At 37.4% G+C, this 27,947-nt stretch overlaps 1 protein-coding gene across 1 annotated transcript in view; it reads right to left on the reverse strand.

Annotated features, from left to right (window-relative positions):
• Positions 1-26,485, reverse strand: part of CFTR (CF transmembrane conductance regulator) — a 76,107-nt gene extending 49,622 nt beyond the window's left edge. Inside the window, 12 exon segments of the mRNA XM_050708191.1 lie at positions 3,518-3,709; positions 6,237-6,419; positions 6,963-7,055; positions 9,373-9,619; positions 13,218-13,343; positions 13,833-13,941; positions 13,944-13,995; positions 15,684-15,773; positions 16,645-16,860; positions 22,771-22,882; positions 23,860-23,970; positions 26,151-26,485. Of these exon segments, the coding sequence (XP_050564148.1) occupies positions 3,518-3,709; positions 6,237-6,419; positions 6,963-7,055; positions 9,373-9,619; positions 13,218-13,343; positions 13,833-13,941; positions 13,944-13,995; positions 15,684-15,773; positions 16,645-16,860; positions 22,771-22,882; positions 23,860-23,970; positions 26,151-26,485 (1,866 nt within the window).
• Between the last annotated feature and the right edge of the window lie 1,462 nt (positions 26,486-27,947).

The raw sequence follows: 27,947 nt of genomic DNA on the forward strand, positions 1-27,947 counted from the left end.
TTATAATAGGCCTACTTCTGCAGTCTTGACTGGAAGAATGCATTATCTTGAGATGACTTTGTTCAATGCTAGCAACATGCATCCTTGAAAATTCCTGTAATAACCATTCAAAGGCTTTACCTTCTTAACTCAGCAAATTATAAAAAAAAAGAAAAATCCACACCCTTTGTACAGTATGCTATTAATAATGATTTTTCATACTAAAAATCTGAAAAGCAAGCCATGTTCCTTCCACATTTATCCTTACATCAGTAATGAAGATTTTGCAAACCCATTAACTGCTATTACAAATTCTCATTTATATTCATGCTATCCCTGCCATGACATTAATATGACCTTTGAGCCTCGATGGAAGTTGCACTTGTGGAATTACTACAAATTTAGTAGCAAGTTTCCATAGACATATAAACTCATCCAGTTCACACCTCCCAGTGGTTTTTGCCATTCAGCAAAGTGAATAAAAAGCAGTGAATTATGCATGATGTTCTCAGTATTAAATGTGTTCATACTTAATTAGACCTTAATTTGAAGTGCTAGCGCTAGTTCATTTTCTCTTGCTAATTGACTTTTATCATGTGTGATGAAAAGTACTTGATAAAAAGGGTAAAACACCTTGTCAAAAAGAGAAAGGTAGCATAAGCTAAGGCATCACCAGTTCATCTTATCTTACTTTTCAAGTACCTTTAAGCTTGTCTATGGGGACTGTCATTAAAAAAAAGAGTGAGTTCAGATTCTGGCTTCTATCTATTATAGCATGCCAACCTGTGATGTTAAAGGTAATACATTTGTAGTAATATCTGCACACTTAGAATTCAACCTATTCAAACAGGTTATTTCAGAAAGGCTAATGAGTAAACGATAAATAGTGAGGACTAGTGATCTGTGCTGGACTAGTTTGATCTAGAAGTTGAAAGTCTTCACAAAAGGCTAACAGTGGAGGAGGAGCAAGCTGCTCCAGACCATATGTCTAAGTGCACAGTCCAAATGTTTCTTAAACTCCGACAGGCTTGGTGCCTTGACTACATCCCTGGGGAGCCTGGTGTTGCAAATGATAACTCCTTAGCAAGTCAGCTATGTACCAATCCAAAAAAAAAAAAAGCAGAAAAATGTAGCACCAACCATTCTGAAAATTCTCATGCATCCCCAAACTATTTAAATTACACTTACTTAATATTATTTGAATGTCTGCATAGACCTAAAACAAAGTTCAGAGCACCTCAGATGAAATCACCCAGCATAAGTGTCCCATTCTGCTGATGGGTAAGAACACTGTGTGCCAGGAAGCCTGAAACCTATGTATATGGTATGGCATGACCACCATAGAGTGGTGGTAATATGTGGTATTGGTGGTAATACCTGTGGTATTTTATTGGCACAAGTTAAGACAATGGGAAAAACACATTGAATTTAGGAATAGTACTTATTGCTTTCTCTGGGTCAATTCTTCAGCGTGTTTCCTCTATAGGGTGAAGGTGGAGATAGAAAAGCAAAAGGGACATTTCATAGGTGTGTTACTACATGATACATGTAGTGACGTGTCCATTCGCTCATGGGGTCAAAGGAGATGTCTTTGTCTTCCCAAAAAAAAAGTTTTTGTGAGCATGGAGCTTGAAAGAAAATCTCAGTCAGTCACTGTTAAGAGCTTTATTTTAACTGACTTTCAACATATGTCCAATAAGGAAATAAACTCTCTTTTATCACTAAACCCTGGTCCACCTTTAAGAGCCGGTGGAAGAGCTAGAATCAGCAACAGTCTTGCATTCAGGTGAACTGTATAAACTACCTCGTAAAGTTGCAGAGAAGAAGAAGTGTACTCCTTTAGGCAAAAAATCCTCAGGTATCTCTCCTTCATGACGAACAGGGATACATACAGCCCCAAACCAACAAAGAACTAACCCTTCATTTAATAATAAAACCCTAAAAAATGCACCCTTGGAAGAAACAATGAATTAATATTTGAAATCCATCCTTAAATCTGCTATACTCAGTCCTATGTGGTAACTTGGATGTGAAATTTTGTGAGACTAACAAGCACAATAATAGCAACAAGGTAATGCATTTGGATTGATTCCAAACCATTCTGCCTTCTCTTCAGTTCAACCCAATTTATTCAGGTTCAGTACAGAAGAAAGTATCCTCATAAATATCAAACTTGGTCTCAAATAATGAGCCCTGCTAGGAGGTGAAGCATATCACTCAGCACAGAGCTGCACCAACACAGATCAAAGCTGGCTTGATCAAGCCTGTTTGGAGAACAAAGGAGCTCCAGCCTACCAAGACCAACACACTGATCTGTCCCACTAACACAGAGACACCAAGCCATCTCACCAACATCGAACCAACCACATTCTGCTCTAGCAAGGGCCTGGGTTGGAAAGTCTCCTTGAGCAAGGACAGTTTCGAATCGCTGCAGTCAGTTCTTGGAGCTTTGGCATTAACTACAGCTCTTAACACTGGAGTTAAGGACTTCTCACTTCAGAAAGCCTGAAACAGAAGTTGCTAATTCTCCTGTCTTCAAAAGCTTTCAAAGAAGATTTCCAGCAAACCACAATCCAAACACAGGCTGAAATGACCACAAGCATATAAGAACAGATTGCTTTATCACTTAACTATACCCTGCTCTGAAATAAAATGCAGTAACTTCATCTTACTTTTAAACAGGCTGGCTATTGTTTTCTTGCTTGACTGGCGCTAAGGAAAATGTTTCACTGTGTGGTCTAAAGAAAGACCCTATTCAGCACAGTTAAATATTTATTGTTTTCATATATGTTACTGACAAAACGCCTGATCTTATGACATAGCACTAAGTGTGGAAAGGTATAAAATGCTGGATCCTTTTATATCTTTCAATGTGAAAAGGTGTCCTTTCCTACACTACCCTCTGGCAACATCAGACAAACACAAGGACATTCCAACGTCATCGCATTATGGACTGCATGGCACATAAAGTTTGGTCCTGCAATAATTTCCAGAGTGAAAATGTTCAGCATGCACACACAAAAAAACTACTAGTTCAGTCAAAATTTTCCTCTAAATAATTCAGGTTTCTGGCACAGCATTCTAAATACCTCCAGAACATTTTTGAGACATGAAAGAAAGGAGGAATACAGGTTAATTTCTCAAAATTGTAAGGAAAAGTAGCATTATCTCTGGAAAGTAATGTACATATATATATAAATAATATATATAAAAATATATGTGTGTATGAAAAAAATGTAGAAACAATACTTCTTACCTCATTTCTTCAATATTATCAAGTTTACTTGGGTTTTTAGCCATCACGGAAGACTAAGAACACAGACCTTATAATAGCTGAGCCAGCTTATCTCCCAGAATCAGCACCGTCAGTGTATCTCTGAAGGAGCTAGAAATGGGCTGACCTGGAGGTCTACGAAATCTGGATGCTAGGATGCGTTCTTCAAGCCTCAGAAATGTCCTGCTTACTTAAAACTCCACTCCCTGACTCCCTGACTTTTTTTTTTTTCCACTTCAGTCTTAAGATTCCTAGATGACTGACCTCTTCCAGTTGGCAGGCTTTGATGACACTCTTGTATCGGTATTCATCATAGGATACACCAAAAATTATGTTTTCTTTTATTGTTCCAGGCATGATCCAGGAGACTTGAGGTGAAAAGGATATCCTTCCACTGTGTTTAATTTTACCCTGAGAAGGCTCCAATTCTCCCATTATCAACATCAGAAGAGAAGTCTGAAAAGAAATATATTAATGGTTAATAATCAGAGATCTGTACAACCATAACAAATGCTAAACAAAAGAGGAGTCACTCTACTAAAACAAAACAATAGGATGGTACTTTTGTTCTGTAAAGAGTGTCCCTACAACCATTAATTTAGTATAAGCAGCAATTAATGGAGATTTTTATGACATGTATATCTGAAAGGCCCCTGAAGTGAGAGAATCTTCATTCACTGAACAAGAAAAACTAAGATGCCCTGTAAACAAGGTATGCAAAAGCATGTGTTTTTAATTAAAATTTTATCACTTTTGCAAAGTAAAAATGTATCTATGAGAGACATATAGACTTCAGGTATTACAAGTATTCCTGGTGAAAGTTTTTAACATCAGTAGCTATTCGCTTGTTCTTTGTACAACACTATTCATGTTTACAATCTTGCTAGTGTTTATAAGCCTTTTATCTGTATTGCCCTGAAAAGTGCAATTTCTCTGTCTGTGGATTTAATTGCTCACAAACTGCTCAGTGTGATCTGAAGTTTCCTCTGTAACTGTTAACTCATTTACGTGAATACATGACCTAAGCATATTTACTATTTCCCTTCATAAAAGAATTGATTGCAATTTCAGTACTGACATGTTATAATTTCAAAGTTAATCAGTAGCTTCTAGTAACCTTGTCACACATCACTAGCTACTAGATCAAAGAACAGAGTTGAGAAATACAAGGAAAAAATATGTTACAAAGGCATTCCAATGGTGTTCTTATCACTAGTAAACAGTCAACAAAGCCGGGACGTAACAGCCAAAGATCTAAAAATCTATCCAAGTCACAATTTTATCTTCTCAACCCCAGAGATCCTTTAACCTGACAGGTTATACAATATGCAGGGGGAGTCTCACAAGATGTCTTTCCATCATACCAGAATCTAAATTTTCCCAAAAGCTGAGTAAGAAATTTTTGATCTTGCAAAGGATAATTGCTTAGTATGTTTTGCACACTGGATGTTAAACCACTTTGTGCTTTAATTTAAAGTGTCATATTTTAAATTAAAATAAATAAATAAGTAAATAATATTTACTAGTGAAGTTGTATTAAAGAGTTGATATCAGGCTTCATAGCAATTATAGAAAAAATAACTACACAGTACGTTCCAGAGGCCTGACAATTCCTGGAATTTACACTACCAGCCTTAAGCAACAAGAAAGAAACCATAAATTAAGAGGGTGAAAGGAAAGGAGAAACTTCTTTTGCTTGGGAATTAAGTGTAAATCTTATTTTACATAAATCTTTCAGATAATATTATAAAGTTTTTATCTTTATTGCCTGGAAAAGTGCAGATTTGTTGCATATATATAATGCTCACATAGACTGCTCTGTGTGGTCTGAATTTTCCTAAATTCCCTAAGTAGCCAAATAAATGAGATATATATAAATCTTTCTATAGTAACTGAAATTTTTGTATTACAAGTATCAGCTTTAGCAATAGGCACTTGAGGTTAATAGAGACTTGAGCAATGTAAGAAAACTATTCTGTTAATTCAGAATTATCATAGTAAAATGCAATCCAACATATCATCAACCTCATGTTCTCAGTCCATTGTTCTTTTGTATTGGTGTCATTTCTGAAAAATATTAAAGCATTGACCATATTTAAATTGATGGGTCCTTTGCCATTGACTTCAACAGACCAAAGATTTCATGTGGAACTACAGAATCACAGAATGATCAAGGTCAGAAAGGATCCCTGGAGGTCATCTTGTCCAACTCCCCCTGCTCAAGCAGGGACGCTTAGAACAGGTTACCCAGGATCTCCATGATTTGAGCTTCCACACCCAGAAGAGTCCAAATCAATGAAAGTAAAGGAAATCAGAATACCTTCACTGATAATTTGTTAAGCAGGAAAAGAAAATTTGCCAAACGCATAATGAATGTTTGTTTTGACTTCTTCTCAGAAGACCCACTGAAACTGAAATACCTAATTCCTTGCAGTTCAAAGTGAATATGAATATCAAAATTCAACTCATTTCATAGTAAAAAGGTTAATTGGATGTGTTATCTGTAAACTAAATGCACTGATAATGTTTTCCAGTTCTAAAATTATTATGTATCTAAACCACAACTTTTCTCAGAAAACCACCAGTTTGAACAGCACATCCACAGACTTGTTCCACAGGCTTTTATATGGGACTGAGTGTGTGTGTCTAAGCTACACACTGTAGGAAGTGGAGCCCATATGACCAGGTGTGCCACATATCCGGGGTATGCATCGTAGTTACCAGACTTATCAGTGTCAAGCTTTATAAGTTTTTTAGTTTTGTAAGTTAAATTGCTATTTCCTTACTAAGTCTGTATCCTTGTATGTACAAAAACCACCCGGCAAACTCTTTCTCATATTGGCCACGGAGAAAAATTTAAAACAATTATGGGACATTTTATTGAAACATATTTTATTCGTACTTTTTCCTGCAGCTACCAATACCATTATATTATTCCTTAAAATTGATATGACTTTTCTTGAAACAACAGAAATAGAAATACCTTGCCTGCTCCAGTAGATCCAGAAACAGCTAATAGTTCTCCCTTCTCAATCTTGAAATTTATATCGTGAAGAACAGGAGATGCATGAAGGGGAAAATTGCTGAAGAAGAGATTGTTGTCATTGCCAGGACCTTTGCTGTTGTTGTTTTCCTGTTTTGCTTTTACAAAGAGCTCTCCAATTCCCTGCAACATACATATTTGTGTGTTTGTATGTACATAAAAAATGAATAGGACATGCATATGCAGAAATTTATATCCTTCTATAGGCTTACAAAGACTTGTGAACTTACTTTGCTGACATTACTTTTTCTATCCGTAACCCATCTATTATATTCTTAAAATAATATCTATTTTAATGTATACATTGTATTTGCTCCTAAATTTGTAGACATAAACAAAATATTCCTATAATTGAACTGCTTTCTAATGTTTATAACTTGCTGGAGCTTGATTTTGTTTCCAGGCTAGTTTAAATCTAAAATAACTTACAGGTCTTAACATTTACTAAAAAGTTGCTTTCAAAGTCTCTCAGCTGTGGATAATTTGATATTATGCATTCATTACTTGCCACATATTCCTTGCCTGCTCTTAGCTGAAGACAGTTAAACTGAAGGTGTGCAGTCTGCTGTTTTTAGAGAATGCTAAGGCAAATATCAGTAAAAACAAAACAAAACAAAAACTAAACTGCATTCGGTATTTGAATTTATTTTGGGTGAAAGTACTGACCTCATCCCAAAAAGCTGTTACTTTGTCCACTTCAACCCCAGTTGTTGTTAGATTATACTCCAGGGCTTTATATTCTTCTTTTAGCAAGAAATCCTAGAAAGACAACGAAAGCAGATTACAGGAAATGAAAAGGGATGACAGGTGTATCACACAAAACAGTACGGACTTGCCAACCCTGAGCACTAGTTAATATTTCTGATAGTGCTATTGCGTTCTAGTGTTTTCAAGTGAGGCATAAAAGCAGCTTATACAATGTCTTTCAGATGCAGAAGAAAATGGTTTCTGAAGCTTCCAATTCTTACATTGTTAGTGAAAATACAGCAATGAATGTATTTGGTTCTGGTTTGGAAAGAATATAAAAACTTGGCATTTCGTTTGCTTTCAGGACTTGCATTATGCAGCCTTAGCCCTCCAACCTTAATCCTTTTCAAATATACCTTTGTTTCTGGAGTAGGACATGGAAGGTTACACTATGGTAGGCAATGAAACAAAGCAGCTACATGTAGCTAACTCACTATTCCAAAACTGAAAGAGTTTAAATGAATTAGAATTATGTCTCCATCGGCACAAAAGGCAAATAATCCTGGCTAGGCTAGCACTGAAGTAGTGTCATTTCAAATGACAGAAGTCGGCAACCCTGCACTTGTTTATATTCTGGGATTATATAAGGAGAAAGAAGTGTAAATTCATGCTAATGAAGGAAAGTTAACTTTTCTATTCCATGATTTTCTTAAGGTTATGCAGTCTGTAAGTACCATCTCCTCTAAACTGCCTTTTAAAATTAGCTGGGACCAAGAAGGTCTACTGGGGCAACAGTGGGCAAAAAAAGGGGAAATGGTAAGGGGGAAAAAACAGTTCTCTACAGTAAACCTGAAAGTTTCCCAATGAGCACAAGCAGAAGTGAAAAAGCAGGTGATTGTAAGGACAGGTACCAAAAAAATTGAAAGGCAAAACACACACAGTTTATGCAAAAGAAAGAAATGGTTAGATAGATTTTTATAACAAAGGCTGTGGGGTCATCCAGTGGAGTTGCTGGAGCAGTGATAGTGAGAGAAAACATGCTGATCCATAAGGACTTCAAGGTCTAAAAAATATGATGCAGCCACATGGCAAATACAATAACCTTGGGGACTGATCTGAACTCTCTAAACTGATGAGGAAATTAAATCAGTGAAATGTATGTGTGGTTTATTGTTTCTGTTTATATCTGCGTATTTCCTGTGACAAGTAAAGAGCATCTGTGTTTTGGGATTCTGTGAAGTCTGTATATTGGGTCTATACTCAGCCGATCACAAAGAGAGTATTATTTACAAATTCTAGAGCAACCTCATAGCTAGTATCCCCAGAGGCAAGTGGCCAGCAAAGTGGTATGATAACTGGGCTTCCCAATTCTCTGAAAGGGCATAGGATATGCTCTTCCAGGAAATAAGAGAGACAGGATGCCTCCACTAATGTCTAGGGAATCTGACAAGACAAGGGCTGTGTAAATTGGGATCCAACAAGGCATCCTTCTGAATGTCAGATAGAAAGGCTTATGGTTAGACTCTTGAAATCTCTGCTTAAAAAAAAGTTAAAAATCAGAAATATCAGAAGAATCTAATATATACTTTTTATTCTATATTAAGTTTCGGATTTCTGATTAAGGTCTTTAAGTAATATATTAGGTATTCTTTATCATGCTAAAAATAATAAAATTATATTTTACTGAAAAACATCTACACATTTTTTTTAATCCTAATATTTGAAGGGAAAATAGAACAAGAATTCTTTCTCTTAGGATTGATTTGAAAACAGCAGGTAAAAAAGACAGCATTCATGAGGATTTGCTCTGAGATGACTGCCTCTCATGCTGGTTTATGAGCAATTGATCTTGGTAGGTAAGGTAGGTAATAATTAGAAGACTGGTACCTTAATTACGTTTAGCACTCACAATGACTGAGATGCACATTTGCATAAGATGTACAATCTCCTGCTGTTCTTGCCACTAATAGCTACAAAAACATAAGGTTTGTGATTGCAACTACTGGAAGCCGTGCTATATAAAACACATACTAATTTTGTACTTCCTTTTCTGAAGGAAAAACATCTCTTGAGCACCACAAATGTTGATATATTTTTATTAAGTTTGTTATTCTGCAATGAAAAAAGAAAAAAAAAAAAAAGAGAACTCTTCTGTTTCAAAGTAAGTAGCCTGCAGGTAGCATAAGGCTCCCGTGGTTATGCTGCCTGGGGAACCATATAACAATATCAAGATTTATAATGACATTTCATGGTGTATAATCAAAGCAATATATAGTATATTCGGAAAGTCTGCACAAATGTTGTGTGCTTTTGTTGATCAACTGACAAGATAACATGCTATAAAGAATTAGCTTACGTATTTGGGAAGATTGAAGTGTATGTACCCTACCTGTATTTTGTTTATTGCTCCAATAGAATCGTACCAGGTCTGTACAGACCCAGGAAACTGCCTGGTCACTGTCATTCGAAGAACAATGCAAAATGAAATGGTGGTAAATATTTTTCGGAGAATAATTCCTTTAGTCACAGCATATGGAACCACAGCTAAAAACACCACAAAAAAGCCTGAAAAGAAGAAGGCTGAGCTGTTGAAATATCTCACATAAGCAGCTTTTCGGGTTAGCTTCAGTTCAGTTCTGTTAAAAACAAAAACAAATACATATGATTAGTATATGGTTCCACAGTTTTCATTTTATAAACTTTTGGATGGAGCTGTTGGTAAAACAATTAACTTAGAGGCTCACCCATCTTTGTTATTTTTTAGGAGCACGGTTAAAAAGCAGGATTCAAAATAATTTTGAACCTAAAAAAATAATTGCAGCCAAATATGGACACCAATCTTCAGAGATGTTAGACAAAATAAAAATTATCTATGTCATGATTTAGATATCTCATAATCCACAAGCCTCTACAATTCCTGGCTCAAGCATCCTGAAGCATCTACTGCTCACACAAGTGCCATCCCCTTCTCATCTGGTCATCTAGATATGCAACACCTCTGGAAATGAGATATTCTTAAATGTCAGATTTACTATACGTGACCATAAAAAACTCTAAGAACAGTCCACAATCTTAGTATAGTGTCATCTCCTTTTGCAGACCACCCTACTAACAGGCTCACCCAAGTAAGGTATCAGCTGGCCTCAGCTTGACGAAGTGGGAGGCAGGGAGTCTGGTCTCTACCTTTCCTGATGAAGCTCAGTTCATGGAGCAGCCTACTTACTACTGTGCAGTCAGGAACGCAACTGGTGATTACTTCTAGCTGCCTCCACAATGTTTATGCATCTTACAGTAAGATATTAAATAAAGAGAAATAATCCAGGGAGCAGAATTCATTTTCTAAGTCAATAGCCATAACTCACAGTGGTTAAGCTTTCTATTCACTGCTCTTTTTGAACCCATTCACTTTGTAATCCTAGGAACCCAGCAGCTCAGTTTTGTCTGAACACAGGCACCTCTGCTTCAATGAAAGGGACCGGATTTTCAAATTAACTAGGGGAAGAGATGGAGCTAGATCCCAATGTGCCCATTTGATGGGTGAGTACTCTCACCACTAGGCTGTTGCATAGAAGTTCACAGTCATGTCAGTGATGGCAATTCATGGCATTTCAAGGCTGAGCATCATAATCTTTATATGTCTTCTGGTATTGATCCCGTGTCTGCATGCAAACTAAGTCCAGGATTTGGGGGCTGTGTGGGAACCCCTTTCAGTCCCACCTTGAATGTGCATGGGACTTCCATGTACATCAGCATCCTGCCACTGTTGTCGGACAAAGTGTTCGTGAAAGTCCCTCATGAAAGTCTGAGCCCAGCCAGTTTTGAAGCAGGATGCGTAGCACCTCTTATGATGTCTGCATTTCACAAAGAGAGGCATGAAGAGAGTAGCCAGGCATGCAGGTAACCACCACAGCTGGAATCATGGACCTTGAAAAAGTGCCTCTAAAGTCCCACCAGAATTTGTATGAGGCTGTGGGTGGCAGCACTAAATAAGGATAACAAAGATTTTGGGATGTGATGCTCAGCCAGCCCCATGCAGACATCTGGGTGGAACCTACCTAAACCACCCCTAGTGCTGAAGCACACGAACATTGCTCCAACGAGGGACAAAAAATGCACTAACCATTTTCAGTATACTCCCAAGTACCAGCCATAAGTGATTGGCTTTCCAGAGGTGGATCTGTCTGTGACCCAGGCTCGAGGGCTCCGTAAATTAACCACTCATTTGGAACATGTCTCACTGAGGTAACATAGGCACTTGGAGTGAGGATGTAAAGGACACTGTGTGCCTCTCACATACACTGGTCTACACTATACATGTCTGGTTTTGAAGTGATGCTACTGCAATCAGTACAAACACATGAGCTTGAGCTTCTCTGCTTTATAGAAAGATGGGTCTTCTGCTGACAAAACAGAGACACTTCCAGCCTTGGACTTAGCCTTCTGCAGTGCTGTGCTATAGTTCATGGGCATGGGTCAGCATTGTGCTTTTTTACTTCTCTAAATACACTGTATAGCCCATAGAAATGCAGACATGTTTATCCAGTCACCTGTTATGAACAGTAATCAGTACAGACTTCAGAGGGCATGCAGGTGACAGCCCGCATTGCTCCCTCCGAAGTGTCACAGCTACAAGGGGGGAGTTTGCCTGCAGCAGGATGGGCAACCCTGGCAGCTCAAGTCTACCAGAGTAAGGGTGCAGTTATATCTAGCTCGTTAAATTAGAGCAGATCAAACCAGGTTGCATCGGAAACTGCCAGCACACAGAAATAGTTTGGTAACAAATGAGTTATAATTTAGGGCTGCTAAAACACAGGCATGAGTTAACTCACTGTGTCTCGTCTCCCACCACCCTAACGAGCCAACTGATGGGAGGTCTCAGCAAGCAAAATTAAAATGAAACTCTGACGTTCCCAGATTGACCTGTTCTGGTGATGTATTCACCATGTGACCTTTTGGATCACTTAAAAAATATGGTATTTTGGAGCAAAAGGAGCAGAAGAGAGATACCATGATCTTATAACATTTCTGTCATTCTTCCATGTTTTTTTAAAAAATCCATGCTTACTATGATAACAATTGAACTCCAGCAACACCAAATTCCCTATAAATTATTGTAGAAAATATAAAATATAAAAATACTGTTCTTTTTCTGTTTTCTGTGACTTCATTTCTACACAATTTACTTACAAGGCATAGTCTAAAATTTCCTACAAGCAATGCATATGACTAGTGGCACGAGGTAAATCTTAGCCTGGTTCCATCTTAGAACTGAACCTCCAGACCTAGATTAAAACTGAGCTTTCTCAGATGGTTTTATTGCAGATTTTAAGAACTTTCTTATTCTGAAGGTAAAGAGCACTTAACTTTTCCTTCATTGCCTTTCAAAAAGCAGCTGAACGAGAAGGTGTTTGTGTAATAATATCGCTTCATCTCTTTTATTTACACGATAATATGGCACTTATATTTCTTTATTTTCTTCTATTTTACCAATCACACACCTGGCACAGAGTTCTAATTCCCTCTAAAGGACTAAACAAACACACTGTTTTGTGCAGCATCACCTATCAATCAATGTGCCACTTCTCCTCCCTTCCCCCAGGACTCCCTGTCAGCAGCCAAATCCTTCTCTAGCTCTCAACTAACTAGCTTAGCTCTTTTACCTGCTTTATGCTTCATGTCTGGTAGTTCCAGTGCAATCTCAATGTTAATTGAGAAGATAAACATTATAAAAGACTATCCACAGACAATAAATGTTAATATAATTGTACCGAATGAATACGTGAAGCTGTGATCCTTACACAGATTGCGAGCAACATTTAAAACCAGCTTTATTGCATTTCTCAGAAAATGGCTGCGGAGGACTTGCACTGTTTCCTCCACTGCAGAATAGGAAAGTCTGTAAAGCCTTAAGTAACCATCACAAAAGGGCTTTTTATTGTAAGATGAGGACAGGGTTGGCCAGAAACAAACACAGATGCCACAATTGTTTTACCTGCACAAGCTAACCACTGAAATACCATTATAACAGATGAGGAAGCAAATAAAAAAAAAAATCTCTACTTGACAAATTGGGAAAAAAATAACTTCAGTGTGGGAATGCATGGTTAGTTTATGGAGGATTAATATTTGTGTGCTTTACTTCTTAACTAACATGACCACAGAAAGTGTTCACAGTCACTTAATATTTTTTTTCTGAACACATAAGAAATTTGACCAGCAAATGAAAACACTTACTCACGGAGGCTTTCAATCATTTTTTCCATTGCATCTTCCCAACAATAGGCTTTAACTGACTGTATATTTTCAATTATTTCTGAGGTGATGACAAGTCTCTCGTTGATCTTTCCTGCTCTCTTATCTCTATAAGGTAAAAAGGCAGTAGGTTAATCCTCATCTATTTCACCGTGCATAGTTATTTTGAATCTCATTGTATCTTAAGAAAACTCTTTCCATATATACCTATTCTTAATATGCTTATTCTAACAAAATTATTATGAAGAATGCTATAGGAATTATTAGAAATGAAATAATCGCTTTACTAAGGAGAAAACAGAAGCTCTAAAAACATTAATCATGTCACTAACAAGGAGATTTAATACTACAAAGCATTATCACTATCAATGCATCACTAAACATGTTAGACCCTTTTTTTTTTTTTTTTTAAGTTTAGACAGGTGCCGCTAAATAAGTAAAGGCTTGTCCCTACGTTTCTGACACATCCAGCATTCTTTGGACACCTCTTTTGTAACAATGCAATAATGAGAGACCCTTAATTAAGTAGTATAAACTTCATAAAACAGTGTGTTTCAGGAAAATATATTTAAAAATATTTTAAAATAGTCTCATCACCTGTATTTCATCATCCTTTGTCCCAGCCAGGCTTGGAAAAAGACCATGACTATTAGAAAAGCAAGTCCAGAAAATGCAGAAGCTTGTAACATATCCCAGAGCAGTCCATCAGCAGTGCCACTTGTAAAGGTGCAATCCATACAAAATGAGCCAGAGCAAGACCCTGCAGAAGCCCACAGCAGAATAACAATAATAATGAAAGTTACAGACTGCTTTGAAAACTACAAGAAAATGAAGAAGTCATTAAAATGACACTTTGAAAAATGTAATGAAGGATGGTACAAATATTTCCAGTAGTAAAACAAGTTTATAAAGGAGAATTTGTGATTCTGAGCACATAGCATTCTGGGTGTTAATAATGATGACAGCGCAGCAGTACGTATACATTCCACACCTGAACTTCGATTTTTGTAAGGCAAAGTTCAGTACACAATTGTCTCTTCACTATGTGTGCACATGAGGAAAAAATCCAGCTTTGCAAAAGTAAACAGAATTTGCTATCAACACTGGCATTTTCAATCACTGCAAGATGGGAAAAATACGTAAACTATTCTTCTAAAAGTGATTTCATCTGATATAGGAGGCCAACATTACTCTGGTGAAGAGATGTCTTTTGTATGAATACAACAAATTCAAAGAAGACTGCTGCCTTCTTCTGCACATTTGCCTATCATTAGATAGATTTTGGACTGAATCCTGTAATCAGGCTGAGAAACATAGCTTGCACAGAGCTCTGTGTTACTGCAGCTACACTACTGCACTGCTAGGGCACTTGGCCTAGCTTGTCAGTGCTAGCTCAAGTTGCTCTATATAGTAATACAGTGCATAAAGTAGATAGACAAAAGACACAAAGCTGGAACTGTAGGGTCTCTCTGATGTCAAGTTTCTTGTTTCTTCCATAGGAAGCAAACCTCATACTATCAATGGGGCAATTATCCATGCAGAACAAAAGCTCACAGAGTTTCCAGCCTCCAAGCCATTACTAGGAATCTACCTCCATGTCTTTAATGAAATTTTTGCAGTATTGAAAGTATTGACTGAGCACTGTCACAGGTTGCCCAGAGAGGTTGTAGTCTCCCTCAGAGAAGTTGTAGGGTTTCCCTCCTTGGAGATATTCAAAAGCCGCCTGGATGTGGTCATGGGCAACCTGCTTTGATGGCTCTGACTGAGCGGGGAGGTTGGACCTGATGACTTCCAGAGGTCTGTTCCAACCTCAACTATTCTGTGATTCTGTATTGTCTAAAATGAATGTGTTGGAAATGACTCCTAATAGCTTTACATCAACACGTAATTAGATTTTTAAGGGGCGTGGTAATAGTAACAACAGGGTGCTGAAAGTCATCACTTGTTCAATAGCAGGAGCACCATACTGGTTCACCTTATTAGAAAGATACAGTGGTCAGGAAAAAAAAAGACAGAAGGGTTGGATGAGCAGCTTCTGACTGCTATGAAACGGACTGTGTAACCTAGAGGTTTCCTGGTGGATTCTCACTGCACTGTAAAACAAGAATGTTTTTATCTTTTTTTTTTTTTATCTTTTTTATCTTTTTTATCTTTTTTTATCTTTTTTATCTTTTTTTATCTTTTTTTTATCTTTTTTTATCTAGTGTTTAAGTTTGCTTTACTCATCAGCATAGGAGAAAAAGGAAGATGTATTTATTACAATGAGCATTTCCATGACCAGATGCCAAAACATACTCTTAGGATGGGCTTCATTTTAGGTCTACAGTGAACAGTCAGTGCAGTCTGACATTTATTCTCCTTCCCCCCTTAATGATTGCCATGAGTGGTTTGAGGTTTTGCTTTTGTATTTGATGGATCTTTAAGTTCATTAATCAACCAATAACATACCTCGTCAAATTTGTTCAGATTGTTGGAAAGAAGACTGACCAGTTGTCCAGTGCTTATTTTATCTAGGACTTTGCTTGACAGTTTTAAGGTCTGTAAAAGAAAACAAAACAATAGGGAAATGGCCATGTAACTCATTCCTATAAAACAGAATAAATACAAATTAAAATAATAGGCAGTTGTACGGTAATATAAATTACAACTCACTTATCAGCTTCATGCTATAAAGAAAGTCTCATTAAACTTGTTATTTATGTCACTTGAATTTAACATAGTCATTAAATTGCTTTACAAATATTGATTTATCGACTTAGCCCCTGCTTTCTCTTGCATATTTTATGTGTATAGATATGTATGCAAATACAAGCTTTAATTAAGCATGCATGCTGTGTGTTGCTGTGCTTCCTCAAAAATCTCCTACTGTGCCTATCTAGACAAAAGTTTTTTGAAAGATGTTTTCACAGTGAGCTTTAAAATAGAATAACTAAGAGGTTTGTTTAAATTAGCTGGATTTGTTATTGGTAAAAGCAAACACCTTTTAAAATCTTTGGATTTGTGAACATGAAATGCCTCAACTTCTGTTGATTCTCCATGCTATAGAGAACTCACACGGTATCATTCCAACTCAGTCCCTTCTGTGTTATACTTCAGAAAATACTCCTTAGCCACTAGCACGTTATTTTTCCTTTGCTATACATGTGCATAACAGGAGCACGGTGGTACAACAATTAAGTCATTTCACTACATATCCAGTGAGTCTGAACTCACACAGAGTCTGACTTCAGTCAAAGCAGCTGTAGACATGTATTTAATTCTTTGGATATAGGAAATGGACAGCTGTCAGAAACTGATGTTAACCGTATTACTCTTTTGTGTGCTTTTTGTAACAAAACTACCAACATTTAAAAAAGCTGCCCTGAAAAGCTATGCAAGGTTTGGCTTTAAGTGCAAATGAAAAAATTACCTTCTTATAAATCAAGCTAAACAATGCTATTCTTATTTGCATCCCTATATGATGAAGACCAAATATAGAAGGGTGTATGAGCAGTGTTCTCACAAGGAAGAGAAGGCACAAGCCAATGCCCAGGTAGTAGGCTATGGATCTTTCAGAGGAGTTGTCCGGATCATAGGAAGCTATTATTCTTCCCAGCAGAAGGGGCTGCACAGATTTGGTGACTTCCTGAAGATGGAAAAAAGAGAAAATAATTTTGGTCAGTTATTTTATTATTTTTTTTTTTTCCAAAGTGATACATTGTAATTTCAAGACCTACCAGCTGAGATTTACACTTAAATGAGGAAGGAGGCTAGCTCTGTTCTCTGTGCAAACCACAGAAATACCCAGCAATCACACAGGAAGAGATAGCTCTCTACTATCTGTGATGCTCCTGCAACTCCACCAAAGCAAATCTAGCTTTTAAATTTTTTCTGGTTGTTTTCTACAAAAATGACAGCTGAGATATTAGTTTCCAGATTTACTTTCCAGAGGTGTAATGAATTTGCCGCATAATATGACTGAATCCAGTTTCACAGGTTAGATCTCCATTTTAGCCACCAGGGAACAGATCTTACTGCATTTTACTGAGCTTATAGGACACAGGAAGACTCACAAGTCCTGAAATGAATACTGCGGTAACACAGATAAAACTTAAGGTAAATATGAATAACACCAGAATAGAATGATAAACAATTAGGATCATCCTACCCAACAGTTCTAGACCATTGTATCCAGGGCTGTAATAAAAGCAAGATGAGAGATGTAAACGGTAAGGGAGGTAAGTTTGATAAAAGTCCCAGAGAGAAACCAGTACCTCCTGCCCAGCCAGCCCCAACCTTCCATCTCAGGATAAGTAACATGACAGAGTATCAGAGCAGGAGAGAAAAATGAGGGGTAACCACACTGCTAGACTACAAGGCATCCAAATGATCTACCACCATAGCCTGCTGTTACATATGTCCTCAGACTCCTTTGCTATTGTAATTGAACCCCACTAGTTTTATCTACACTCAAGTTACATTTCCCTTTCTTCATGCCGTGATTGTTCTTATACTTTCACCCTCCAGCCTCATCCTTTTCCATCTCTTCCTCTTCCCCTCTTTCCTTCCCCAATTCTTCCCCACGGAAACTGAAAAAATCATCAGTGTGCTGTGTGTTCTAACAATTTATTTCTGCATGAGCTTCTGAAGTGTATGAAGTATGAACGTAGAAATGAAAAAAAGAGCACATGTAATGTAAAAATGTTCTTAAGAATTTTTACGTGTCTCCTCATCTTTCTTCCTGTTGTGTCTGTTCACTCTCAGCAGAGTGATACCTCAAAAATAGCAAGAAACCATCAAATTCTCTTTTGTATGGGTGTGTTAAGTTCTATCAAAAAATTATTGTCTTTGAGCTCAAAAACACACAGGCCACCACACAGAGACACAAAGAGGAGTGAACTGCACAATTGAGCTATAATTACTGTTTTACAGAGATAAATAGATTGGGAAAATCCCCTTTGTTTTTCCCTTCTCTTTTTGGTCTCTCACACGAGATCAGACTCAGGTATTCATACAACCTGTACTGCAATCTCTTCTGAATATCACCGTTGGTGAAGTAGATATTCAACACTCACTTTTTCAACAGAAGAGATGAAATTTTACATCTTAAACAAAATACCTGTGCTATGCACTATTACTTGATTAACTGCAGTTCTGCCAACAAATGTTGTAAACCTGGAGCCTGTTTTTGACAAAGACTTCAGTGTTATCAGTAGGCAAAGGGAGGGGTGTTTATTGAAACACACATGACCCAAGGCAGCTGTGCTTAGACCATATGCATCCAGAAGTGGCAAACCAAAACTCCACAAAAGTCAGAAAATACAAAAACAGTCACCTTTCAAGGACAATGCAGTGCTTTTGTACTCTCAGAGATTCCAAGATAAGCTTATATATATATATGCGTAAAATAGCAAATTTTTTTTTTGTATTTACTCTTATTCCACTGAAAATGCCATGCTCTGCTACTGCGTTTGTTGTGACTATAATGGCATTACATACATACCTAGCTTGCTCCAAAGAAAAGGTGATTTACAGACTAAGGTCAGAAAAATGACTGGCAATCAGCCAAATTGTTTGCTATCTTCTGCAGAAAAAAAAAAAAATCCACTCATTTACAGTGGAGTTTTATCAGCTTATTTTCTGAAGGTACTATTACCCAGTCAACATACAAGTGAAAGCAGAACTAGATGCTTTTCATTTTCCCTCTTGCAACCACAAAATTACCTATGGATATAAGTATGGATGTGTAAACTGAATAACCTGTCTAAAAAAGGAATTGCGCATCAAACAGAAAATCCACTTTTTAGGAGTTGTTTTTGCTTCTCCTGTTCTTGCTCTTCCCTCTGCATTCATCATAGGCCATTGAGAAACTCAAAAAATTCCCCTCACAGAAATCTTAATTAAAAGACCAAAATTCTGACGAGAAATGAGAGTATGACACAAGATACCATGCTAGATGATATCCTGGCCTGGCATGGCTACTCTTATGCAATGAGAACTTTTGAATTATATGTACACCCCATATGCTCGATCACTCTGAATTTGAAGACAATAACGCACATCTCTGCTTTTGGCCCAAGAAGTGCCTCGGGACTTTCATATCCCTCCCTGCCCCATTCACTCATACACATGACCTATATGTGAGAACTTCAGGAAATCCTCATTAGAATCCTTTGGGACATGATACTAAAACCATTTCTAAGTTAATGTTAGCAGCAACTTCACCTGAGTGAAAATATAAATTTCATGGGGATAACTATAAGACAAAAATGTAAGTGGAATCAAACTGATCCTCACAGTAAAGTACTCAATTTGCTAGCCAGCACCTTGTTAAAAAGAAAGATTTTTGTTTCACCACCACACTATCTTTTCTTTACATTGCAAAACACATCTGCTGATGAGGTGAAATGTGGAAGCTGTTTAGGCCAGCAGGGGAGCAGATACATTAAGTGAACTAACACAACACCACTTATGAGGGAGAAACATAGTACTCTAGGGGGCCAGAGTGCAAGTGTCCACCCTTTAATAACACCATTACCTACAGCGCATGAGGGGAAAAAAGAGAGCCAGAAAAACCACTAGACCTGATGAGAGCAAAGCTGTGATTCTAGTTGCAACAACAACTGCACAAACAGCAGGGATGTAAGCAGAGTTTAAAAACACATTTTGAGGAAGGTGTTATGGAAATGGCTCAGGGATTAGACAAGGGAAGAGTTGAAAGGAAAGTGAAGTTCAAAAGAATGCACAACTTGATTGCACTTATGCCAATACGGCACAACATCCTGTCCCCATTTAAATTAATGGCAAGGCTCCCATTAATTTCCGTGAGCAGGGTCTGAAAAGAACATCAGCAGCTTTAGCAGACAGTTTTCCTCTTACAGCTTCCAATAAAATGAAGAGCTCATAATGAAACCAAGAATTTAAACTAAGATTTAATCCTGCCATGCTGATTGTGAAAGGTACGGATTTTGATTTCAATGTGCTGAATTTCACATCTGCAATTTCTTAAAGAAATGGAAAAAGACAACAAACATGACTCAAAAATTTCTGTAGTCCTGTTGTTGTTCTGTCTGCAACTGGTCCATAATTGTACTTGGTTAGAAAAAGTCCACACAGAGAAATCAACTCCGCACATCACACGCATGCATGCCCCCGAGTATTTTATTTGCATATATTCTGGGAAAGGCTGTTATACTCAAAACTGTTTGCATGAGCCTTCAGACACTGCTTAACTTTTAACAAGAATGCATTACTACAGTAGTTTAAGCTGACGGACTCTGCTTTACATGGCAGGCTATATTTGTAGAACTGCTGTTGTTTTCAAACACAATCCTGACGTGAATCAGGAGTCACTGGCTTGGCGTCTATTACACACAAGAGGAAATACGTTAAAAAATTAGCAACAGGAATGAGATGACAGAACCAAATTAGACAGAATTGTGTTGGAGTCTACAAAGAAACGGTCTTGTCCCAGAGAACTGTTGACAAACAAGGTGAAAGATTATAGAGATAAGTGTTATGACAGCTCTGCACACACCAAGAGACTCTGCCCTAGGTAATTAACTGCCATACCTGGAAAAGACAGATAAGAAAGATAGTTAACTGACTTGTCAAATTCAGTTCTAGCCACATTGCCTCCCATCAGGCCTGTATGATATTTGAACAGCCAGAGGGTGGCCCAAAATGTGACACAGAAACCCCACAGAGTGAGCACAAAATGCACGATAGCCACCTCTCCCCTCCTTTCTCTTTGTGTGGTCCCCATAGATGGAGAAGGTAAACAGAGCACATCTCGTTGAACCAGATCTTCAGCAGTGGCACATTCAGACAGAGGTGAATGTCAGTCAGAGGAGACCTGCAGCTCTTCATCAGTGACAAGAGCCCAATAAGTTAGAGAGATTTAAGCTGGGAGAAAACAAAGTTGGCCTGGAGCTAATTTCTTCGATAACTCTTCTCAACTAAGCAACCATCTTGATTACCCTACTGTTAATCAGAAATTGTGTATACGAAAGGGTGAGTGTATCCACCCAAAAGAAAGAAGCATAAAGTTAAAATGTAGAGAACTTTTTCATGCTAGGTTTTATTTTTGAAATTAAGCCTTGGTGATGAGAAATTTCAGTATTGTTTTGTATGAGCTACATCTGAGGGATAGTCACAATGTGATTCCAAAAAAAAAAAAAAGGCCTACATATTTTTTTATCTGTGAAGAAGCATGACATACTGAGGTATATCCTATGTTTTCTACAGTCAAGAAAGAAAGTAAATGCTGCATCTTAAGGGAAACAATTTCCTTTTTCTTCAGAGCATTTCTTCCCTTTCTTTAGGCTATTTTATTCTGTGACTCTCATTCTATTACTGATACTCGACACTGAAACTTCAGTGCTGTAGAAACTTACTTAAAATGCTACACTTACCCGTTGGCATGGTATTACAAGAGAAAAAAAGCAGCTAGTTTTTCCATAATTCTTAGGGGAAAAATCCATCTGAAGTGCAATTATAGTCAGTTATTAATTATCCAAATTAAATTAACAGTGATCTACACCAGAATACTTGTATCATAAGAGGAATCACAAGCAAGTTTGTAGCAATGATGACAACTCTCCATCCTACTCTTCCCTTCCTGCTTGGGAGAGTGATCATTCTAATGGAAATGAAAGTTTGTATTTCTTTAACTTTGTTATTCTCTTATAATAGTTCCTTGGGATACCTGGTAGAAAAGTAGAAAAAGATAAGTTCTGTTTCATCGGAAGCAGCATGAACTTCAGAGAAATTTATGAGTTGTTTCACACAAATTTCCCTTCTGCCCAGTTCACAATCTTACTTGAAAGAACAGCTAAACTCTGGCATATTCAACTCTAATGGTGATGGAATTAATTCCTTTCTGTATCAACCCATCCAAAATAAAAATCTGACCTAGAGATCTGTCTCATATACAAACAAACAAACAAACTGCTAACTATATGAGTACATCTGACCACTTTGGGCCATTATATCTGTTATATATATATAAAATATGTATATATCTTATATATTTTACACAGTTACTTATGCAGAATTGTTACCACTACTGAAGACAGCTTTTTTGTTTGCATATGTAAGCCTGAATAAACCATTTAGCTATGGAGATGAGTAATAATCACTTCGGCAAGATTGACCAAATCATGTGATATTTCACTGTCTTTTTTTCTAACGTACATGAAATTTTCTCTTGAAAATTCATGATAAACTTCTTTTAAAATGTCACATGAGAAAATAATTACTTAAATTCAGCAGTGATGCAAAAAAATCACATGCTTGCAAGAACATATGCTAGCACCTAGCAATATGTACATTTCAAAGTTACTAATACATGTTTTAAAGATATGAACACGTGATAAGAAAATACTTCATTTAAGAAGGCCCCCTGAGTATCTCTCTGTACCTACCATCTTTCTGAGCAATATACAGAGCAAAACCTGTAGTTATTCACATAATTCTGTATCAATTTAGCAATCCCTAAGACTTGCATCCACTTCTGGAACACTGAAAGTTTACAAGAAACAAGAACAAATCTTACCCCTAAATATAATAATATTCCATAGAACATAAATTTCCAGAAAAAGCATCGTCGAAGAGCATTAATAAGCTTGGGCTTTTTCTTTGAAGTTGCCAGCTCTCTGTCCCACTCTCTGAAAAGAAACGAAAAACAAGACCATTAAGTTGTGTGAGCAAATACATGGGTCTGTGGCTCCGACATACTTCAATTCACTCAAGTATATCCAAGGAGATTTAGCTAAGGTGAATAATAAAACAAAGCTTTGCAGAGACCCTGAAGACCTGGTCCTCATTGACTTGATAGATCAATAAAAGTTCAAACGTAGTTCAGCCACATATTTGGCAGTTTTAAATACCCAGCCATACATCACCCTGCAGGGAATTAATTCATGAAAAGGTCACATTGTATGTTTTAAAGAAACCTGCTGTACTTAAGACCAACGCACAAATAATAGGCAAATAAATGCTTTGGAGGTCTTCCAGTCTGCAGAAAGAAAACACCAACAAAGCATCAAAAATGTGACTTTCCTACCGCATAGCCTTATTTTAATCTGTGCTGCTAGGGCAATAACTTTGTATTCAATAATTGCTAGCTAATCAGAAGCAATGCTATATATAATAAGCATATGCTTAGTCAAAATTCAGCTCACAGATTAAAACACTCCTAAGAATTTAATCAGTCAACACTTTTCTTCATTTTTCAACAGAATATTAAATAACAAGAATATTCCATTTATACATTCTTCTCTGTGTCAAAATGCATTAAGCATACCAATACTCATACTTTTTACCAGTTTTGAATATGTATGTCACACTGCACTGAAGTTTAATTGGATTGGCACAACCACGGAGATGTGAACTGCCCCAGAACATCAGGAAAAGCTGTGCCAAAGGATGCAGGAGAGGGACTGAACTGAAGCCCTTGTATTGTGTGCATCAGGGATCCCAGTCAGCTCCAAAGGACAACTGAATGCCCTTGTTTTGCTGAATGAGAGCCAGTTAATAGACACCAGCTTGCGCCCAATGTTATTTAGACAATTTATCCAAAAACTTCTTGATGAAATTTCCAATGTGATTCTTGAAACAAAGTTAATCCATGAACATTCCATACCTTTCTAATTTTTCAGAAAGATTATCAGCAGAGTCCGCAGAAGGAATTTGATAAATATCTGACAGTTCCAGTCGTTGTCTGTAACCTTTTTTCAGAATTGGCTTTGTCCATCTAAGCAGAAAAAGAAAAAGAAAAAAAAAAGAAAAAGAAAAAGATGAAAAAGAAAAAAAAAAAAGATGTTTTCTGGGGTTAATTCTGAAGCTGCATTTTCTTGCCTTCACATTTTGTCCACAGCACCTATGTGTGATGGCATAATACAGTACAGCTCTGTATCATATTTACTAAACTACATATACAAACGTAATGTTAAAAGAATAATTGCAAAATCACTTCATTTAATTAGCTTTGGATTTTGATTATCCCAAAATGCTTATTAGTATAAATGCAATCAGTACAAGGCAATGAGCAGGGCACTGAGTTCTTTGTACTGTATTTGCAAAAACACACCATGTCCATTTTAATGTTAATTTCAAAGTTATAGGTTGTGTGAGACACAAGTCTATAATCCCCATAATTCAGCAGAATGCAAAGATATTTCCCAAGTGAACAATTATATCACACCCTTTGTGAAGAGAGTATGCTTTAAGAAAGTGGAAAATTATCCTTCCTTTCTGCAATCATACTATGGTTTCAGACAAATCATATGGGCTTAGCTTAGTCTTTGACACCACTCTAGCTGAGAAATAACACACGATTCACAGTATGCTATAGCAAAGCCAGCTATGAGAATCCACTTTGGAGAATTATTGGTAAAACACCCATAAACTTCACCAGTACTGGAAATAGGGACCAGAGTTTTCAGGGATGTAATGAAATGGATTAGCAGAAAACTTCTGAATTTAAAATAATACTGTTACGTGAAAGTCATTGTCAGCCATTGCACATGATAAACCAGGTAGAAGATGGCAAAAAGGACCAGTTGCTGTTACTTTGTGCACATCACATGTAGAAATGGCTAATCCCTGTCCTTCAGGAACAGCAGCTCTCATTGACTGCCTTCATCAGAAGTTCTGTATACGGAGATATATTTTGGCAATGATAAAATAAGTTATGGGACACTAAACCAGTACTGCAGCTAACGCAAGTGAGCAATAGTACTTCCTAAGCAACCTCTTTAATTCTCAATTTTGTAGTTAAGTAATAACCTTGCTGAGCTCCTTAATAATGCTTTGAGACCACAATAAGCAATTACCAAATTGTCTTGGCAAAAGAGAATTTCTTTACAGTTTTCAACCTTGAATATATTTAACTGTCTGTACTTATCAATGCAGCCTAAATTATGTGCCCTTAAATCACACTCCTCTCCCAAGTCAACAAGTCACTTTGTGCATTCCTTGTCCTCATACATCTGCTCACCAGAGCAGCTGCACATACGGCGGATGAATTCCTCCAGCCAGCTACAGGAGCAGTACTGACACCTTCCAGGGATCTCCCGGTCTGCAGCCAGGTTTCTACCACAGTCTACGGCATGTTCACCTCCCAGCTGTCCTGGACTTACTTGCATGTCCCACCCTAGCTAGATGTGGCCACCATGAGCTGTGCTAAGTGACCTCAGGCGTGAGTGCTCATAGTGGGAGGAGTTGGCCCGTTGCATGGTGTTTGTCTCAGGACTGTCTTTCAACAGCAGCTGTCAAGAACCGCACGAGACTGTATATATTTAATGAAAAAGAATGTACCAGAGAGAGAATATATGAATATCTCCTACAAACAAATTTTTGCCAGGTTCGAATAGCATCCAGTTTATCGTTATGCTTTTGATTTCTTGCAAAGTTTTGAAATGCAAACTGGCTATACATTTATTTTAACTGCCAATATCATCTGTATTTATCTTTTTTTTTTTTTTAACAACAGCTAAAACACCTGAATCAGAGTTTGTTAACCAATATGCTTCTGCTATTTTTAAGCTTAATAGAAGTGATTTGCCAGCATTAATTCCAAGCTTTTTTTCTTTTCGTGTCTACAGAGAACGACAAATTTCTTTTGAAAGGAAGAAAGCAAGAAGGAAGGGAAACAGATTGGCTTTACAGCATTATGTTAGCAAATGCCACCGGATTACTGGCTGGCATTTAACGAACTCTTTCACAGAGAAGCCTGTAGTGTTGTCAGAGTTTTGCCACTAACTAGAATGTTATTATGGGTACACACACATGAAACCCAGCAGGGGACAAGTTTCAAGGGTGTATGGTAGGAAAGAAGAAAAGAAGGAAAACAAGTTCCACCTCTATATTAATTGCCTGGTAGCAAAAAATACCTTATGAGTTTGATATATAAATATCATATACATAACATACTGTTTGAAGTTCTCTTTGGTTAGATTTCTAATGACCATCTCTTTATCATTTACCTTAGCAATATATAATAGATTTGTTATTATAGCTATTTCTTTCCCTAGCGGTCTCACCCCACGCAAGCAAATTGTAGGGATAGGACAGATGTCTTTGGCTTCCCAGAGAGTATTAACACACACTGTTGACTCGTCAATAGGATTTGACTCGCCCTCTAGGCTGCTTTGCGTGCCACCAAAGACAGAAGGAGCCTGTGTGTTGCTAAGCCGACCACATGGTTCTTCCTCTGGTGCACAGGAATCCCCAGGGACCTGGGACCCTCTCTCAGACATGAAGAGCATGGCACAGTAGCAGAACAGCGGTGCTATGCTGCTCCAGGACAGTCGGGCATGTTGTGCCCGATGCTTTGTAACCTAAGGTGTTTGTAGAGCCACTAGTGCCTACTGACTGTAGGAAAAGACTGATAAACCACATAGATCTCAGCCATTCCCAAAGGTCAAACCAGACCAAATGCTACGAGAGGTTCTCACTCCAGTCCTGTTCCAAGGGGTGTCCATCGCTCCAGCAGCAGCACAAATTGCAAACTGTACTTCATGTTATACGGGAGGTGGCAGCTCTACCACACTTGAAATGTGTTTACAGCACCAAACCCCTCCTTGGAGGATCCTGCAACACAGCCACAACAGGGTGGGCCCAGCTCTACATGGCCCTTGCTACCAGGTGGGACAACCCAGCGCACCTGCAGCACACATCTGCCAGGCACCATGGCCTAAATCCTGGGCCTTGTTGCCCTGAGCAGAGCAGGGTTGCAGTTATCTTATTTTGCTTCAGATGGTAACCTGCTGAAATAATTTTCAGGGTATGTAGCCTGCTATAGTAAACTTCCAGCATTTTCCCCTTTAAAAAGAAGCAGATGTGATGTTCTGAGATTAATATTAACACATACTTATTGTAGGGCTCCAGCAACAGAAGGTAAAAACAGATCCTATTCATTTCTGTTTTCTTTGTTGTTTTTTTGTTTGTTTGTTTTTATACAGACCATCAAAATTAAAATTTAAATTTCTTCACTAATAAACAGTTCTTTTCCGTGAGGAGTTCTTTGACATGAAAAATATTTAGCTGCAATATCATTGACTCTGCCACTAGCTGTGAAACAGCACCGTTTTAAGAATAATTGATGTTCTGCTGAAACCCCAGGATTTCAACAGCTAATCTTAATTAGCTAAATCAGCAACTCTTTGGAAAGCCTTGCATTTTTGGTCTTTTTTTTTTTTTTTTTTCAAAGTGGTATTTAATCAGATTATTATCTAATCTCTAAATGTTTTTGATATTCAGTCTTTTAGCAGAAATGCAATATTTTTCCTTTCAGTTAATAACATAGTCAAAAATCTTTCAGTTTTTGAGGGGAAAAAAAGTACACAAGAGGTATGAAGGTATTTAAGCAGCGTAACATACAAGGGTAAAACACGATCAGCATATTAAAGTCTGTCAACTGTTTGGATACCAAAATCAAGTGTAATATATGCCTCAAATATTTCTTTAATAAAGCTGTCACATACCATAGAGGTGATGATGTGCTACAAAGAAGGTTTGCAACAGTTTTCAAAAATATACCTCCAGTGACAGTGTCTAGGAGAGAATGTTTCTTCATTTTCATTCTTTTTCTGTTGTATATGCCATAGCAAGAATATGAAAGAAAGGGTTTTTTCTTTTCCTACTCTTTTAAAGACACTTAAAACAGGTAAAGAACATTGAAGACAGTCTATATCAACAAAATTATTGCAGAGCTGTGCTATTCATGAC

The sequence above is a fragment of the Cygnus atratus genome, chromosome 1 (assembly GCF_013377495.2).
Source record: "Cygnus atratus isolate AKBS03 ecotype Queensland, Australia chromosome 1, CAtr_DNAZoo_HiC_assembly, whole genome shotgun sequence".
Taxonomy (NCBI): Eukaryota; Metazoa; Chordata; class Aves; order Anseriformes; family Anatidae; genus Cygnus; species Cygnus atratus.